Here is an 18,887-nt window from a genome sequence, read left to right on the forward strand (position 1 = left end):
GGGTGGCAGTGTTACTGGGACTTGAACTCAGGGTCTTGCTTGAACTCAGCTTACTTGCTCAGCTGGCATTCTATCACTTGAATGCATTCACCTCTTCAGGCTGGATTTTTGATAGTTATTTTTTGAGATGGAATATTGTGGACTTTTCTGCCTAGGTTGGTTCTGAACTGTGACTCTCAGGATTTCAGCCTTTTGAGTAACCAGAATTGCAGGCATGAGTCAACAGTGCCCAGCTAATAACGGATTCTTCTACTCTCTTGTTCTTTTTTTTCTATTGCTCTTTGAAGCTTGGCTTTGGTGTGGAGGCTACTTTGCTTCAAATTGCTTACCAGACTTCTTTAATGAGGTTAAGAGACCTCATTAGTGAGGTCTGCCTCTTAAGAGACCTGTTATTTATTCTACTCCAAACATTTTAAATCACGCGTGAATGGAATGGTGAAGAGTGTGGTCCTTATTTGCGTATCTATATCTGCCACTGGAAAACATCTCAAGGTAAAGCACCTTTGTAATATGTGATGTTGCCTGTTCCCAGGTCCCTGCTTGCTTTCCTTACTCCACATCTGTGTTAATTCAGCAACTACCAAATGATAAGCAACCACTGGAACCTAGTCTTGTAATTTATTCATTTGGAAATACTTGTAAATTCTTAACTCTGCTACTTGTAAATTCTTAACTGTGCCTCATGTGCTACATGCTCAGCAGAGTTTCTCTAAAATCCACACACTGAGATCCTAATCCTTGAGGTGATGGAACGGGAGGAGGGTTCCTTGGGAGGGGAGGAGGTCATGAGGGCAGACCTCAGAAACATCCATCACCCTCTCCACAAGTGAGGGCCAAGACAGAAGAGAAAAGATGGTCATCTGGCAAACCCTCAACAGAAGTACCTGGGTTTTAGACTTCTCAGTCTCCAAACCGATTAGAAATAAGACATCTGCTGTTTATAAGCCACTCAGTTTATGGTATGTCGTTATAGGTGCCCATATGGATTGAGAAAATTTCAATTTCCCTGAGTTTTTGTCTTATCTGTAGTAATTCTTTTTCTTCTATTTCCTTTGTATTTCTTTTCTTCTTTTTTTTGAGATTGTTTTAGTTTATTACTTTTAGCCTTTTCTTCCTTTCCTATTATATGCGTGTGTGTGTGTGTGTGTGTGTGTGTGTGTGTGTGTGTGTGTGTGTGTGTCTGTGTCTGTGTCTGTGTACATGCACGTGCACTGGAGCTTGGACTCAGGGCCTCATGCTCTTGCCTAACTTTTTCCACTCAAGGTGGATGCTTTACCACTTGAGTTACGCCTCCATGTCTGACATTTTTGCTACTTAATTGAAGATAAGAGTATCTGCGATTTGACTGCTTGGGCTAGCTTCAAATTGTAATCTTGAGATTTTAGCCTCCTGAACAGCTAGGATTAAAGGCATGAGCCCCCAGCACTTGGCCACCATTATATTTCATGTCTGTATAGCTACAGATATAGTGAGTGTAAAGAACCTAAAGAATATAGGTAGAGGTAAAATGTAAACTGGGAAGTAAATATCATTAACTGTGGGATTATATGTTTAAAGACTGTATTTTAAAACTAGCCAAAAAATTAGCATTGTAACAATCAGCTCTTGTAACCAAATATGAAACAGTGCCAGTGGCCTCTAGTACATACCTGGGTAAGAGCAATGCCGAGTTACTCACCCGAGGTGAAAACTTCAAGGAAATGGAAGACCGTGGTGCTGTCTTTTTACTGTCTCCATCACTTACAGCTAGGATGATCAAAATAATTCAATATGAAATTGTGTATTTTTTAACTCTCACTATACTCAGAACACTGTTTCAGATGTTTCTGGAATACCACTTCAAAATCCAAAGCTTTGCAGGTACAGAGTTTACGTTCATTGAGATGTGAATGTGTGTGTGTGTGTGTGTGAACAAATGTCAGTCATGTCAGGTAATGGCTGAGAATTCTGTAGAGCAAAGGAGAAAAGGAGTGGGACACTCGTAGAGTTGCCAGGCTGAAATGGATGAAGGTGATAATGAAGAGCGGGTTCTGGAATCTGAATCAGGAAATTTTCTTTCTGGAGAAGCCCAGGCAAATGGCACCTTAATCTTCTTTCCCCTACTACCAACGTAACAAATCCCTTCTGGAAGTTCCAGGCCCATCCCAAGCAGCTAGGCCGGGCTAACTTCTCTAAGGCCTTCCCCTCCCTCCCAAAGGCCAGCCCGAGGCGCGGACGCTATTGCGCAGGCTCCAAAGTTCCAGCGGCTTCCCAGGGGGCGCCTGTTCAGTGATTTGCGCATGTGCAGAGGAAAACCGCGCTTGTGTATGTTTTTTGGCCCTCGGGTCCTGCCGTACCTCCTGGGCGATCAGTGGTCTTCTGCTTCCGCCTGTCCGGTGTGAGGTGTGAGGGGAGGGTCTCCGGTCCTCCCGCCCGGGGCGCCGGGCGCCGCCGCCGCCGCCGTCATGAACCGGGACAGCTTCGCGGCGGGCGAGCGGCTGGTGTCGCCCGCGTACGTGCGGCAGGGCTGCGAGGCCCGCCGCTCGCACGAGCACCTGGTCCGGCTGCTCCTGGAGAAGGTACCCCGGGAGGCGTGCGCTCCGGGAAGGGTGCGGGTGCGGGGGGGCGCCCCCTCGCCTCGCTCCCCGGGGCGCTCGGGAAGGAAAGTTCCAGCTAGTTTCCAGAAAGGGCTGCTCCCAGGTCAGGGGTCACAGGGTCAGGGGTCAGTGCGGCCCGCAGCCCTCTGACCCCGGTGGGGGGGAGGGGGGAGCACCCCCAGGCCTGCTGGCGCCCCTGCGTCTTCCTTGCTCTGCGTGGCAGCCTCGGGTTAGGACACCCGGGTTGAGGTCTTCGTGGAGGGGACCCGGGGCCTGAGCCCCGGAGAGCCCTGCCTCGTCCAGGTAGGCTAACCGCTGGTCAGAGCCAGGCCCTGACACTTGGAGCTTCCTCCAAGGGCTCAACTTGGGTCTGAGCCGGCGTGTTGAGAAAAGTGGTAAAGTAACATTGGTGCAAGATTCGAGGAGCCTGTTTTTCTTGAGTATACCGTCTTCCACCTCCTCTATTTCCTCCTTCCCTGCCTCCCTGCCTCCATCCCTCCCTGCCTCCCTCCTTTCCTCCCCTCCTCCCTCCTTCCACCTCTCTCCTCTCTTCTTTTTAGGGCAAATGTCCAGAGGATGGTTGGGATGAAAGTACACTTGAACTCTTTTTGCATGAACTTGCTATCATGGACAGCAACAACTTCTTGGGCAATTGTGGTGTGGGAGAACGAGAAGGGAGAGTGGCATCTGGATTAGTTGCTCGTCGTCATTACAGGTATGTTATTTTTTAAAAAGAAGTAAATTTACTTTTGACTCTTTTTTTGCGGGGTGGGGGAGAGGGGTAAATATGGTGGTGGAGGTATCCATCTTACTAAATTATAAAGTTGTCCATGGACCAGCCCCTTCTTCTCTATTCACATTCTGTGTGGAAATACAATGCCACAGGAAGATGGAAACAATTTCTTTGGACAAGTTCTTCTCCAGACAGTAGACCTCCAGATTTGGTATGTTATCGTTACCCTTTGTAGATGGCCATCAGCACAGGTTCCAAATTCTTTTAACCTAATGAACTTTTTTTCTTTTTTTGGGGGGGGGTCCAGTCGTGGGGCCTGAACTCTGGGCCTGGGCGCTGTCCCTCAGCTCTTCAGCTCAAGGCTAGCACTCTACCACTTGAGCCACAGCACCACTTCCGGCTTTTTTCTTTTTTTTGCTTATGTGGTGCTGAGGAATCGAACCCAGGGCCTCAGGCATGCAAGGCAAGTGCTCTACCACTGAGCCACCTTCCCAGACCCTTTTTTTCTTATAAGAACTTGACATATGCTGGAGAAGCGGGTCTAGCCAGGTAAGGAAGCCAAGCAAGCACAAGGCCCTGAGTTCAAATCCTAGTAGTGAAAACAAGTTGAATGGTAACCCCTTTGTACAGTTACTTAAAGAAAAAAATATATTTTTTAAAAGAGTTTGATATACATTAAAGTTGTTTACAGGTTTCCATATTTCTTTAACATCACAGTTTTGTTTATAGTTAGAACTTTAAAAACATTGCTCAATCAGTATGTGAGTTGAGTCCCATTTGATAAGAATCTCTATTTTTGCAATATTATTATTATAATTTTGAGAGACATGAGGCTTGAACTCTGGGCCTGGGCGTTGTCCCTCAGCTCTTCAGCTTAAGGCAAGCACTCTACCACTTGAGCCCATTTTTTTGGTGGTTAATTGGAAATAAGAGTGTCATGGACTTTCCTGCCCAGGCTGGCTTTGAACTGCAATCCTCAGATCTCAGCCTCTTGAGTAGCTAGGATTATAGGTGTGAGCCACTGGTGCCTGGCTGCAATATTAAATTTTCAAGTCACTTTTTCCTTATTTCAAAAAGTTTTCTATAAATTCTGTTAAACATTTAATTACTATTTTTGATTGTGAATCTGATAATTTATTTCTACATCTTCCAGCCTTTCTTTGAGATGTGTGGAAACTCAAAAACTCGTATCTTCTATGATTTTAAATCATAACAGACTTTTATTTTAATCAAAACTGTTAAAGTGAAAATAACACTAAAGTGAAAACCAACTATAAAGACTCTCTAACAATGGGCTGTAACATAGTTGATAATAATGCTTTGTACATATGAGTTTTGATGGTAATGAGGTACATCAGCAGTGTTCTGTGATAATCTCATACACAATTTCTGATCTATTTGGCTATAAATTGTAAATTATTTCAGGTAGCAAGGATTTTTTTTTATGTTAAGTATTCTAAAATACCTTTTTTTTTTGTTTGTTTGTTTGCTGTATTGCAGTTGGAACTCAGGGCCTTACACTTGTTTGTCTTGCTCACGTGTCTGGTACTGTACTATTCGAGGCACACTTCCAATCTGGTTATTTCTGGTTATTTTGGAGATAGAGTTTCAATGGACTTTTCGGCCTGACCTGGCCTCTTAAACTATGATCCCGCAGATCTCATACTTCTGAGGAGCAAGGGTTATAGGTGTGAGCTACTGGTACCCATCTTAAAAGTATCATTAGGTATTTTGTAATACCACCTAATTTAGAGTGCGTGGATTTGGGTGGTATTCTTCAAGAAGCATCTAACCTTTAAGATTAGGACAAATTTTGAAACATCAGTTATATCATTGAAGCTGAATCTATGATAATATGGTTGGGGCAAAGGAAAGAAAGGGAATCTAATGTTGCGTATATTCTGGTTTTCGATTCTTGCATAACAGTTTAATGGCTTAAAATGTTAGTATTTCTTACATTTCTCTGTGCTAACTGGGCATAGAGGGGTGAGTGTTGTTTTGGGTCTCTGGTGCAGTTTCAGATGTTGGCTGAGAGTTTAGTCACTTTAGGGTTCAAGTGATCCCCTCATATGTCTGGGTGCTTAGATGCCTTCTTCTGTGAGTTAGTCTTACTAACATGGCATATAATGGAGCAATCCCCAAGAACAAGTGCTTTGTGAAGCCCAAAGCTCTTGGGGCTTCTGACTTAGCCTACTGGTTCCAGATAGTCACTCCTGTAAGTTCTTCCTGGTCTCGCAAGTAACTATGGCCAACCCAGATGGAGTGAGACCATGTCTCTTGGTATGGGTCTAGGGAGAAAAGGAATTAATGTTGGACATCTTTAGAGACTAGGTACTGTAACACAGTTGATGAAGTTATTTCAATGTAAATAAATTTTTCCACATATTAGTTCTTGAAATATAACCAAATATTGGCTCTGGTATTTGTTTTTGGCAATACTGAGATTTTGAACTTAGGGCCTTCCAGTTAGTTCATTAGCATTCTTCCATTCAGGCCATACATGCAGCCCTTTTTGTTTATTTATTTTTTGGGGGTCCAGTTGTGGGGCCTGAATTCTGGGCCTGGGCACTGTCCCTCAGCTCTTCAGCTCAAGGCTAGCGCTCTACCACTTGAGCCACAGCGCCACTTCCGGCTTTTTTCTTTTTGCTTATGTGGTGCTGAGGAATGGAACCCAGGGCCTCATGTATGCAAGGCAAGCGCTCTACCACTGAGCCACCTTCCTAGCCTACATCCAGCCCTTTTTGCTTTTAGTTCTTTTTCAGATAGGGTATCACTTGTTTTGCCTAGTCTGATGTTGGTCCATGATCCTCCTACCTGTACCTCTGCATATCTTGAATTATTGACACGAACCCTTGCCTGGCTAGTTTGTTGAAATAGGGTCTTGCAAACTTTCTTACCCAAATTGGGCCCAAACTGTGGTCCTTCTCCCTTTGCCTCTTAGGTAGCTGGGATTGCAGCTATGAGTCACCATGCCTGCCTTGTTTTTTGGCTTATTGTGTTTATATAGTTATATATTGGCTTACTTAGAATATTGAATGCATTTGTCTAACTTTTGGCCTATTTTTTTATTTAGGTTCATTCATGGAATTGGACGATCTGGTGATATTTCCGCTGTGCAACCAAAAGCTGCAGGTTCTAGTCTTTTGAACAAAATTACCAATTCTTTGGTCTTGGATATCATAAAGTTGGCTGGTATATACCATCTTAATCATATTACATTTGGTAGCTAGACAACACACTTTGCCTATTTTTAATTAATGCCTTTTCCTAAGAAAGAATATTTGTGACCTTTGCAAGGACACACATATAGAAATTGCTTAACGGTAAGAAAGTCAGAATCATAATCCCAAAGGATGAGCTTCCAGAGAGCAAATACAGAAAAAACATTACTGTTACTATTTGACAAAAGAGATGCATCATTTCTTCAAGAGCCTGTGGCACTGGTTTATACCTGTAATCCTAGCTACTCAGAAGGCTGAGATCTGAGGGCCAGTTGTTTTTGTTGTTGGTTGTGAGGCTTGAACTCTGGACCTGGGTGCTGTCCCTCAGCTCTTCAGCTCAAGGCTAGTGCTCTACCACTTGAACCACAGCACCACTTCTGGCTTTTTCTGCTTATGTGGTGCTGACGAATCCAACCCAGGGCCTCATGCATACAAGGCAAGCTGTCTACCACCGAGCCACCTTCCCAGCCCTTAAGGATCAGTTTTTAAGTCAGTCTGGATAAGAAAGTCTGTGAGACTTCTTTATCTCCAATTAGTCATCAAAAAAGCTGGAAGTGGCAGTGTGGCTCAAGAGGTAGCTAGAGCACCATTCTTGTGAAAAAAAAAAAAAAAAAAAAAAAAGCTGAGGAAAAGTAACCAGGCACTAAGCTCAAGCAAGCCCCCAAAACAAAACAAACAAAAACAAAATACAAAAAAGATGGATACTGGTTCTTTGGTGGGATACCTAATTCTGTTTTACTTCTTTTATTTACAGGTGTTCATACAGTGGCCAATTGCTTTGTAGTTCCTATGGCAACTGGTATGAGTCTAACACTGTGTTTCTTAACATTGCGACACAAAAGACCAAAGGCAAAGTACATCATTTGGCCACGAATAGACCAGAAATCTTGTTTTAAATCCATGATCACTGCAGGTAAAGGAAGGGAAGTGGTACATGTAATATTTGGTATGCCTCTGTGGGAAAGTTCACATTCTTTATGGAAAGATGAGTGTGTGAGTGAGTGAGTAGCTGATCTAGATCTCTTCCATATGCCCTTTCATAGAAGTTGTGCTAAACTATTCATGACAAAATTTAGAGTATATTTTGCCTTATATAACTTTTAAATTTACTTTTAAATTTACCATTAAAAATTTACATAATTATTATTTATGGGGGACTTTTAATTATATGCTAGTCAAGGTGCTACTGCAACTGAATATTTAAGAAACTTTTTATATTTATATGCATTTAAATTATAGAAGGCTTTGTGAGCCTCATCCTCTAGCTACTGAAATTACAGTTTTCATTAAGGTATTCATACTGGATTATATTATTTTTATGTCTACCTTTGAAATAAAGTGAACTCTAAAGTAAAGTTGAAATATTGTCAGAGAATGAACAGATTTACTTTTCTGGGGACAAAATGAATGGAACTACTGATTTTTCTGATACTGATATCTATGTTTTTATGTCTGTAGACATCCATTTAACATTTGTTTTTCTTACTTTCCAGAACTTGTGTTTTTTGTCATGTCATTGTATTAGAAAAGATTTGTAGTCTTAATTATCTAGTGGTTTTTCACATTATTTTGACTGGCTTTTGACTAATGTCGATATGTAGCCAGGTTTTTATTATTGGTCAAAACAAATAGAGTTCTGTGTGGACTAATACTGTTTGCTAGAGCTCTAGGAGCTTCCTGTACTCCAGTTCATACTAACATGTAGATTTCTGGTTGGCTTGCTTAGGTTTTGAGCCTGTGGTAATAGAAAATCTTTTGGAAGGTGATGAGCTACGCACCGACCTGAAAGCGGTAGAGGCTAAAGTCCAGGAACTGGGGCCTGATTACATTTTGTGTATTCATTCCACTACATCCTGTTTTGCTCCCAGGGTGCCTGATAGGTAAATGATTTATGAATATTGACCTTTTGATCTTCTTTAGTTTTTAAAATAAAATGCTGCATAATAATTCTCAACTTTGCTTAACTATCTTCAATAGTAAATAGTGAACTGACTGTCCTAAGAAAATATGTTGACTTTGGCAAGAAATATCTGATATAGAAGGTAAATTAGTATGGGAGATGGAGAACTCTCTCCAGTAGGTGCAGTCTGTCCGTCTGCTTGCTCTTGAGCCTGTCTCTAGTCTCTTAGCATCTCTTGTTGTTTAATAGAAGTTTTTCAAGCCAGATCCTGGATTTGGTGTTTTTTTTTTTCCTTTTCTATTTCCACTGCTTTGATCTTAAAATCTTCATATTTAGGAATTATCAGTATTAACAGATTCTAAATGGAAAATTTTAGGATTAACTTGGAAGATTAACTTATGTGTAGTAGGTGTATACAGTGGTTTTCTGCATTTTTCAATCATATAAATATTTAAGAAAATAAAAGCAAGAGCAGGGAAAAAAATTTACTTTTCTAAGTAAATTTTTCTAAATAAATTGTAGTCACACATTTTTCTTCCTAAAAGACTCTAGGGTTTAAGTCTATTAATACAGGTTTCTGTTTCTGACAGTAGCTCTGTTTTTGTTTTACTTTTAACATCTTGAATAGAAGTGCAAATAATTTGTAAGACACCGATTTTGGGCTTTTCTTATTACATCAAAGTATGCTTTGGTTCTCAATGAATTTTATTATTTGGTAGAAAATGAATGCATGTGGGCTGGGAAGATGGCTCAGTGGTACAGTGCTTGCCTTGCATGCATGAGGCCCTGGCTTCGATTCCTCAGTAGCACATAAGCAGAAAAAGCCGGAAGTGGCACTGTGGCTCAAGTGGTAGAGCACTAGCCTTGAGCTGAAGAGCTGAGAGATAGCACCCAGGCCCAGAGTTCAGACCCCACGACCGACCAAAAAAAGAAATGAATGCATGTTAGTTTTTATTATCTGATAGGCAGATTTTAAGAGAGAATTTAAAAGCCATCTCTTGAAAACTTACCTTGCTATATTCATGAACCTGTGAACTCTGTTTTAAGATCATGTCACGTATGCTTGAGTGATTTATTCATTACTTACCAGTCTTTTTAAATTTGCATTGAATTTTTTTTTGTTTTTTTGGTTGTGGGGTTTGAACCCTAAGCCTGGACACTGTCCCTCACCTCTTCAGCTTAAGGCTAGTGCTCTACCATTTGAACCACAGTGCTACTTCTGGCCTTTTCTGTTTATGTGGTGCTGAAGGATCGAACCCAGGGCCTCACGCAAGCACTCTATCACTGAGCCACCTTTCCAGCCCCTCACATTGAAATATTAAATAAACATCTTTTGTCTTTGGAGATTTTAATGTGATAGAAATAAGTCACATTATCAAAAATGGTGATGCACAGTTAAGAGTTAGCAGGATGTTTGAATTTCTGATTTTATTGAATTTTAAAACTATGCTTTTATTTCTTTACATTAAGTGAAACTCCTTTGTAGTCTTAATTTTAATGAGTATAATATGTATTTTGTCTTTATTATTTGAATGGGGAGTAAGGGAAATCTACTTGAAAGAAATGCTCAATGTAGGGTAGTGTTTCTTCCCAGTGATAAACACCTAAAATTAGCTTCTAATGAAGTGTGATTCTCTTGAAATCCCTTCCATTTTATGCCTTTTACACCTTCTAATTATTAGCACAGATTAGCACAGATGATTTGAAAGTATATGTGATATTTTTTCCTTTTTAAAACAGAACCTTCATATTATTATGGTGCCTTATTTCAAGGAAGTTCTTTGCTAAGGAATGCTTTTACTAGATCACATATATTGAGGAAATCTTTTATCCTATGAAGAAAGTACATGTATTTTTTCCATCATCTGATGGAAAGGCATCATCTGATTCAGTAGCAAAAGGAATTCCATGATAATTTGTGAGGTTTATGAAAATAAAATGAGTATTTAATTCATACACTTTCACCAGAAGAAAATTGAAAGCTCAGATGAATATAATAATCTTATTCCTATTTGTAGTTTTAAAACATTAGTTTATGTCTGCTAAAATGTAATATGACTTGGTTATAAGACCATCATGTACATTTAAAATACATTATTTTGAAAGAACTTATATTAAAATGCTGTACTTCCAATTTCTTTTATTTTGTGAAAGAAAACTTTTTTCTTTTTTTTTTTTTTTTTTTGTCGGTCGTGGGGCTTGAACTCTGGGCCTGGGCGTTGTCCCTTAGCTCTTCAGCTCAAGGCGAGCGCTCTACCACTTGAGCTACAGTGCCACTTCTGGTTTTCTGGTGGTTTTATTGGAGATAGGAGTCTCACGGTCTCTCCTGCCCGGGCTGGCTTTGAACCGCGATCCTCAGATCTCAGCCTCCTGAGTAGCTAGTATTACAGGCGTGAGCCACCAGCGCCCGGCTCAAGAAAACTTTTTTTTTGGTACTGAACTGAGGTTTGAACTCAGGCTCTTGCACTTGTTTAGTTGGTGTTTTATAACTTGAGCCACTCCTCCAGCCCTGACTTTTGCTAGTTAATGGGGACTTGTAGACTTTTTTCTGAAGGCTGGCCTTGAACTGACATCCTCCAGATCTCTGCCTCTTGAGTAACTAGGATTATATGCATGAATCATATGAGGTTACTTAAGATTTCTTCATGTTTTTAATTATTGTGCAGCTACTAGCTACAATATGGTAAATAACCAAAAGCATTAGAGAGAATGCTGCTTTATGAAAGGTCCTTTTACATCATCTTCTTGGGCTGGAGATGTGGCTCAAATGAGTAATTGTCTAGCAAGTACAGGGCCCTGAGTTCCACCTCCAATATTGCCCTCCCACCAATCTTGCTTTGCATGTAAGAAAGGTACATTTTTTTTTTATTGTGAAAATACCGTACAGAGGGGTTACAATTACATGAGGAAGGTAAAGAAAGGTACATTGTGTGTGTGTGTGTGTGTGTGTGTGTGTGTGTGTGTGTGTGTGTGTGTGTGTGTGTGTGTGTGTGTGTGTGTGTGTGTGTGTGTGTGTGTGTGTGTGTGTGTGTGTGTGTGTGTGTGTGTGTGTGTGTGTGTGTGTGTGTGTGTGTGTGTGTCCGGTCATGGGGCCTGAACTCTGGGCCTGGGCGCTGTCCCTCAGTTCTTTAGCCTAAGGCCAGCACTCTACCACTTGAGCCACAGTGCCACTTCCGGCTTTTTTTTTCTGCTTATGTGGTGCTGAGGAATCGAACCCAGGGCTTCAGGCATGCAAGGCAAGCGCTCTACCACTGAGCCACCCCCCCCCCAGACCCAAGAAAGGTACATTTTTATAAATATACTTTTCCTCATTTATCTGTACTATTAATGTAAGCAGTGTTTATGGTTGTCTTAAAGTGATTGTTGCACCTCTCCAAGCTGCCTGAGGTATGCTGAGTTACTACAGAAAAAATTTCAGTTCATTATTTTCTTCCCTTTGGAATACATTAAGATTGACTATTAAATTAAAAAAAGAGTCTCCACATAATTTATAAAACACAGTGTGAGTATGTCTTTCTATTGAATATTTATGTTTATAGATTAGAAGAACTGGCTGTGATTTGTGCTAATTATGGCATTCCACATATAGTCAACAATGCTTATGGAGTGCAGTCTTCCAAGTGCATGCATCTCATTCAGCAGGTAAGACAGTCTAAAGCTGTGTCGGAAAGCGGAGATTTTACCATAGTTCAGGATTGTTATTTTCTCACAAACTAATCTAGTTAAGGCAGTTTTCTTAGCATTATCTTTTAAGGGAGCATTAAAAACTTGTATTATTTTCTAAGTAAGTCATTATTCCTTGGTAGTGTGGTGGTAATTAGACAATGACTTTGGTAGCCCATAATCAACATAGAAATATTACATTTATGTTTTTAATTTTCTAATACATTGAATTATAGGATCATTATATTCTGTATTTAAGCAATCATTTTACCTTATTATCCTAGACTGAAAAGTACTTGGTTTGTCAACATTCTAGCATATAGCTATGGAGTTGGTGGCTCTTCTGTGTTTTTAATATTATTAGCAGCTAGACGTAGACATCCGTTTTAGTTTTAACTTTGAAAGTATGCCCACATTTACCAACCCAATCAGAATGACAGTCAGAGCTGTGGCTTTGTGTGCAGGCCTCTGCGGCTTGCCTGCCCACTCAGCTGCCCTGCTCTAGCTGCCCTCCACCATGTTTCCTGTGCATACCTGCTCAGCCTGTCTGTCCCTCACTACCTGGATTGCTATTTGAGTGTATACTTGGCTTCTTATCTTGCTTGCTTTAAGTCACCTAGACTTTCTCGGACCCCTTATCTAAAAATCACACTCCTCTCTTTTTTCATAGTACTGTAGTTTGAACTCAGGGTCTTAGACTTGCTAATCAGTTGTTCTAGCACTTGAACCACACCTCCGGGGACTGTACTTTCCTCCTACTTGCTTGCATTTTCTTTCCTCATTTCCTGTTTTACCATGTTCATTAGTTTTAAGATAGAGTCTTCTACATTATGAAGTCTTAAATTGAAATGATTATGATCAGCAATGTTTTACAGTCTTTTTTGGGGGGGGGGGGGCGTCTGGTCATTGGGCCTGAACTCTGGGCCTGGGCACTGTCCCTCAGCTCTTCAGCTCAAGGCTACTGCTCACAGCGCCACTTCCAGCTTTTTTTGCTTATGTGGTGCTCTGGAATCGAACCCAGGGCCTCATGCATACAAGGCAAGCACTCTACAACTGAGCCACCATCCCAGCCCCAATGTTTTACAGTATTAATAGCAATAGTTACTATTATTCTTTCTAACCTAGTAATAGGTTAAATGATGATACCACTGGTTTTTCTCCTTTTGGCAGCACTGACATTTGAACTCAGGGTCTTGTACTTGCTAGGCAAGTGCTCTCTCTACTCCTTGCTTTCAGATAAGGACTCTTTAGCCTTTGGGGCTAGAAACCAGCTTATACACCATAATCACCCTACCTTTACCTCCAGTAAGCTTGGTATTATAGGTGTGAACAACTACATACAGCTTGGTTTTTTGTTTGTTTGTTTTTATTTTTTTGGGGGGGGGGTCCAGTTGCGAGCCTGAACTCTGGGCCTGGGCACTGTCCCTCAGCTCTTCAGCTCAAGACTAGCGCTCTACCACTTGAGCCACAGCTCCACTTCCGGCTTTTTTTTTTCCTGCTTATGTGGTGATGAGGAATTGAAGCCAGGGCCTCATGCATGCAAGGCAAACACTCTACTACTGAGCCACCTTCCAAGCCCAGGTCCCTGAGCTTTTTAGCTAAAGGCTAGGGCTCTACAACTTGAGCCACAGTTCTACTTCCTGTTCCCATCTATATATGAAGAAACAAACTCAGTGGGGTCAAGTGACTTGCCTGGGAACCATAACTGCCCAAGAGGCCATCTAGTTCAGTGTAACTCCAGAATCTATATCTCTCATTTATGAACAAAGTACTAAAACTGCAAGTCTTTTTTCTTGAGGTAAAAGTGTTGCAATAACCAGTTAGTCAGTATAGAAAGAACTGTAACTAAAACATTTTTTTTTTGTGCCAGTCCTAGGACCCAATGATGATTTTTTTTTTCAAGGCTAGCACTCTACCACTAGAGCCATACCTCCACTTCCAGCTTTTTGGTGGTTAATTGGAGATAAGAGTCTCAAGGACATTCCTGCCTGGGCTGGCTTCACACCACAGTCCTCCAATCTCTGCCTCTTGAGTAACTAGGATTACAGGCATGAGCCATAGGTGCCCAGCTATACACTTTAAGAATTTTTGCAGTTTTTTAGAAGATGTCCCAGCTGACTGAATCTGAGTAGATAGGGTATTCTGGTATGAATATTCAGACTGGAAAAGTTGACTTCTGACTAATTTTGGAGATTCAGAGGATGTTGAGACAGATTAATAGAGAGAGACATGGTAGTATTATTAAAAAACAAACAAAAAAACCCACCTGTGTATTTTTATACGAAACTCCAAAAGTGTGGGTAGCAGCAAGTTTACTTTTGAAGACTTTGAGCAAGATAGACATTACTATTTACAGACCTGACTGTGAGTTTGTTTTACAAGTAGTTACTGGATTCTCACTGTGTACAGGCACTCAGGCATGAGCTGAGGACACAGCTGTGAATCCATCCAGGAGTACTGTGGCTTTGGAAGCACATGGTCAATACTAAGTATGGCAGGCCTGGCTCAGTTCTCTTGTGTTTGAGGGAGAGGGAAAGATAATCAGATTACATGGAGTAGTGATCAATCTGCCAGAGTCCTGAATGATGTGAAAAAGTGAGAGAAACCAACCCCAGGGTAAACACGTGTCCAGACACCAGGACAGGAGTATGCTCTAGCGTGTGAGAACTAGTAAGAGGTCTGTGTGGCTGGGCTGTGAGAAATGAGGGAACTGTGGTGGTGGAAATTTGAGGTGTCATAGGATTTGGGATTTTATTTGATGCTGCACGAGTGGCTGTTGTCACAGTCCATATGAGGTATGTTGGCTTTCTGGGGCCAGAGCAACAGCTGTGGAGGTTGTAAGAAATACTGAGTTCGGGGCGGGGGGGGGGGGGCGTTGCGGGGAGGATTGGGGGGGCAGGGGGAGGATGGGAAGGGATGGGAAGGGGAAACAAAGGAGGAGGCTACAATGCTTGATAAGAAATGTACTCATTATCTTGCCCATGTAATTGTAACCCCTCTGTACAGCATTTTCACAATAAAAAATAAAAAAATAAGAAGGAAAGAATTGTACTTGTTATCTTGCCCATGTAATTGTAACTCCTCTGTACGGTATTCTTACAATAAAAAATAAAAATAAAAAAAAAAAGAAATACTGAGTTCATATACTTTCTGAGAGCTTAGGTTTTGTTTTTGTTTTTTTAAGAGTGTGCTGTAGGGTATGAGAATTCAGGGACAATAATGGTTTTGGTCTGAATAGATAGAAATAGAGGAAGTGCCAGAGGAGTAATACTTTTTATCTTTTAAGCATGGCTTCTTCATCTAGATTGTAGTCCCTGCTGTGTTATGGATTGCTTGGTTAACTTCAGTCAGGCCCTTTAATTGCCTGGGTTTTAATCTTAGCTGATCTTGGGCATGTCACTTTAATTTCATTGTGTCTAATTTGTCATCTGTAAAACAGGTGTTGTAGCGGCATCTACCTCATGTAGTTACTGTGACTGTTAAATGTAAAATGTTTAGAACAGTGCCTGACATACAATAAGCAGTACATTCCGTGTGTGTGTGTGTGTGTGTGTGTGTGTGTGTGTGTGTGTGTGTGTGTGTGTGTGTGTGTGTGTGTGTGTGTGTGTGTGTGTGTGTGTGTGTGTGTAACTAGGGAGCAAATCCAGAATCTCTTGCGTGCTAGCCAAATGTTTACCACTGAGCTACATCACTGGCCCTTAATTTTTATTTTGAAACAAAGTCTTACTAATGTCCAGTCTGGCTTCAAATTTGTTATCTTCCTGCCTCAGCCTCCCAGGTTGCTAGGATTGCAGGCATGTACCAGGCACAGGTTCCTGGAAATAATAATTATATGGAGATTTATGCGCTTTGTTCACTGCTGCTATCTCTACAACCTAGGACACAGTGTGGTGGTGTGTGGTAAGTGCTCACATGTGTGCTCTGAGTAAAATGGCAACTCTACCTCATATGAAGACAATGGCATGTTTCCTATTCCACCTCTGTTCCTCCTATTCTTTCTTCCTCCTTAGTGGTAACCTTTGTTAATGTACACAAGAGATTCTGGCCTGCTTGTTCCTTGCCAGAGTGTGCTGCTTTTTGTGGTTTTTTGGTTTTTGTGGTTTTTTGGGGGGGTCTGGTCATGGTGCCTGAACTCTGGGCCTGGGCGCTGTCCTTCAGCTCTTCAGCTCAAGGCTAGCGCTCTACCACTTGAGTCACAGCGCCACCTCCGGCTTTTTTCTTTTTTGCTTATGTGGTGCTGAGGAATCGAACCCAGGGCCTCAAGCATGCAAGGCAAGCACTCTACCAATGAGCCACCTTCCCGGCCCAAGAGTGTGCTGCTTTTTGTGTCCGGTTTTAGTTATGAAAGGGTCCTATCACAGTCTGTTGTACTTAAAGTTCATGTTTTTAGTTTATGTTCTCTCGGGAAGCTTTTTATAGTAAACAGGCAACCCCAGCTGCTACTTATTTTCACTGCTTCTACTTGGTACTTTTTTTCTTTTTTTAGTTACTTACCTAGTCTATTAGTCACCTATGCTTCTTTCTGTTTTCCTGAGATAGGGTGGAATTTTCTGATTGTAGTTTATTAGGAAGTAAGCGTAGCAAAGGTAGGTCAAGCTTTAAATAGCCACGTGATAGCCTCTGCGTAGTCTTCTCTCCTTCCCTGCTTTTGCTGCTGCTCTACTTGTTGCCTGGATCTGGTCTCTCAGATTAGGCCAGCTCTCTGCACCTTCCATTCCCCCTGAGGTAGAGAGAATGTGAAAATGAAGGTCAAATGTGGTTATAATATTAATAGGAATGTAGATTGTGAATACAGATTGAAAATCTGTGGCTATAGATAAAGCAAAAACCTATCTTAGTTGAAATTTAGATAGTATCTCTATTTTTAAGAGGAGAAAATTGAAGCACATTAGATAGAAGGTCATAGACTACATTGGCTGGAGACCAGAATTTAGTTTTACATTTCCAGTAGGTAAGTGTTCAGGATTTTTTTGCCAGAATATTAGATCTTCATTTGAAGTTCATTTGCAGTGGAATGAGATCATCGAAGATTGTAGCATTAAGGAGTATGAGTTATGTTGAAACATTGCTTTGGAATTGCCAAGAGTACACAAATAAAACTTCCATTAGTTGATGTTAAAAATAAGATTTTGCTTTTGTTATCTGAGCAGTGGTGGGAGGGCTTGTTCACAGTGTCATGTATGTAGTGGTGGGAGGGCTTGTTCACAGTGTCATATGTGCAGTGGTGGGAGAGCTTGTTCACAGTGTCATGTATGTAGTGGTGGGAGGGCTTGTTAACAGTGTCATATATGTAGTGGTGGGAGGGCTTGTTCACAGTGTCATGTATGTAGTGGTGGGAGGTCGTGTTCACAGTGTCATATGCAGTGGTGGGAGGGCTTGTTCACAGTGTCATTATGTGGTGGGAGGGCGTGTTCACAGTGTCATATATGCAGTGGTGGGAGGGCTTGTTCACAGTGTCATGTATGTAGTGGTGGGAGGGCGTGTTCACAGTGTCATTATGTAGTGGTGGGAGGGCGTGTTCACAGTGTCATATATGCAGTGGTGGGAGAGCTTGTTCATAGTGTCATATATGTAGTAGGTTGAGGGTCTGGGAGTCACTCAAGGTACAGTCTCTGCCTAACATGCAGGAGACCTTAGGATCTGTCACCAGCCCTGCAAAAATAAAACTGAGAAAAAGAAAAGACAATAGGTTGTCCAGCCATCAAATGATAGCACTTAAATATCTATTTGGTAACTTAGTTGCGTGTGGTCTATAGTAGCCACTCTTGAACTCACTGCTTAATACTTGGAGGAGTCACTGTGGACATGTATTTTCAAATAAAAGGTCACAGAGGCCTGGGGAATCCATTCTTTCTTAGTCCAGATATAAAGTAGGAACCTCTGTTTCAGTAAAATTGCCAGTTGAACTGACAATGAAAACCTGGCCACTTTACAAGGTTGTTGTGAGGACTAACAGTTAATGTGTGAAAACATTGTGTACTACACAGTTCTGCTTATAAGGAACATCATTTCAAAGCATGGTTTAATACTGAAAAACAATGCATACATACAAAGAAAATAACAATCTTTAATCTGTTTTTTTTTGTTTGTTTTTTGTTTTTTAGTTTTTGCTGATACTAGGCTGATACTCAGGGTCTTGAGTTCACTCAGATTTGTTGCTCATTGCTGATGTTCTGCCAATTGAGCCACAACTCCAGTCCAGCTTTTTGATAGCTAGCTACAGCTAGAGTCTGTTATACTTTTCTGTCCAGTGTTAGTATGGAACCTCCATCCTCTAGATCTCAGCCTCCTGAATAGCTAAAATTACAGGCATGTGCCACCAGTGCTCAGCTTCTATACATTGTTGTGAAACAGTTCAGACTAACTAACATAGCCTTCACCTAAAGTGTTTAGCTTTTTTATTGTGATGCTTATTTGTTAATAGCAGTTGTTTTCTTCCCTGGCAACTAATATGAATATTACATGTCATTTGATTCTAGGGAGCTCGGGTTGGTAGAATAGATGCTTTCGTTCAGAGTTTGGACAAAAATTTTATGGTTCCAGTAGGTGGCGCTATAATTGCTGGCTTTAATGAGTCCTTCATTCAGGAAATCAGCAAGATGTATCCAGGTAAATAAATAAAGTGTTCCTCAGAAAAAGTAGCTAACAAACAAAAATGTATTCATACATAGGCTTCTATTAAAAAAAACAAAAACCTTAATGTTGCCAGGTCCTGATGGCTCATGCCTGCAATTTTAGCTACTCAGGAGGTTGAGATCTTAGATTGTGGTTTGAAGCCTGCATGGGCTGGGAAG

At 41.2% G+C, this 18,887-nt stretch overlaps 1 protein-coding gene across 1 annotated transcript in view; it reads left to right on the top strand.

The window, feature by feature from the left end:
- The first annotated feature begins 2,334 nt into the window (after positions 1 to 2,334).
- Positions 2,335 to 18,887, top strand: part of Sepsecs (Sep (O-phosphoserine) tRNA:Sec (selenocysteine) tRNA synthase) — a 35,168-nt gene continuing 18,615 nt past the window's right edge. Inside the window, exons 1-7 of the mRNA XM_070012383.1 lie at positions 2,335 to 2,558; positions 3,137 to 3,291; positions 6,383 to 6,501; positions 7,285 to 7,443; positions 8,257 to 8,410; positions 11,970 to 12,072; positions 18,573 to 18,702. Of these exons, the coding sequence (XP_069868484.1) occupies positions 2,445 to 2,558; positions 3,137 to 3,291; positions 6,383 to 6,501; positions 7,285 to 7,443; positions 8,257 to 8,410; positions 11,970 to 12,072; positions 18,573 to 18,702 (934 nt within the window). The 5' untranslated portion in view covers positions 2,335 to 2,444. The remainder of the gene's footprint in view (positions 2,559 to 3,136; positions 3,292 to 6,382; positions 6,502 to 7,284; positions 7,444 to 8,256; positions 8,411 to 11,969; positions 12,073 to 18,572; positions 18,703 to 18,887) is intronic.

The sequence above is a fragment of the Dipodomys merriami genome, unplaced genomic scaffold (genome assembly GCF_024711535.1).
Source record: "Dipodomys merriami isolate MVZ:Mamm:240054 unplaced genomic scaffold, mDipMer1.0.p SCAF_9, whole genome shotgun sequence".
In the NCBI taxonomy this organism is placed as follows: Eukaryota; Metazoa; Chordata; class Mammalia; order Rodentia; family Heteromyidae; genus Dipodomys; species Dipodomys merriami.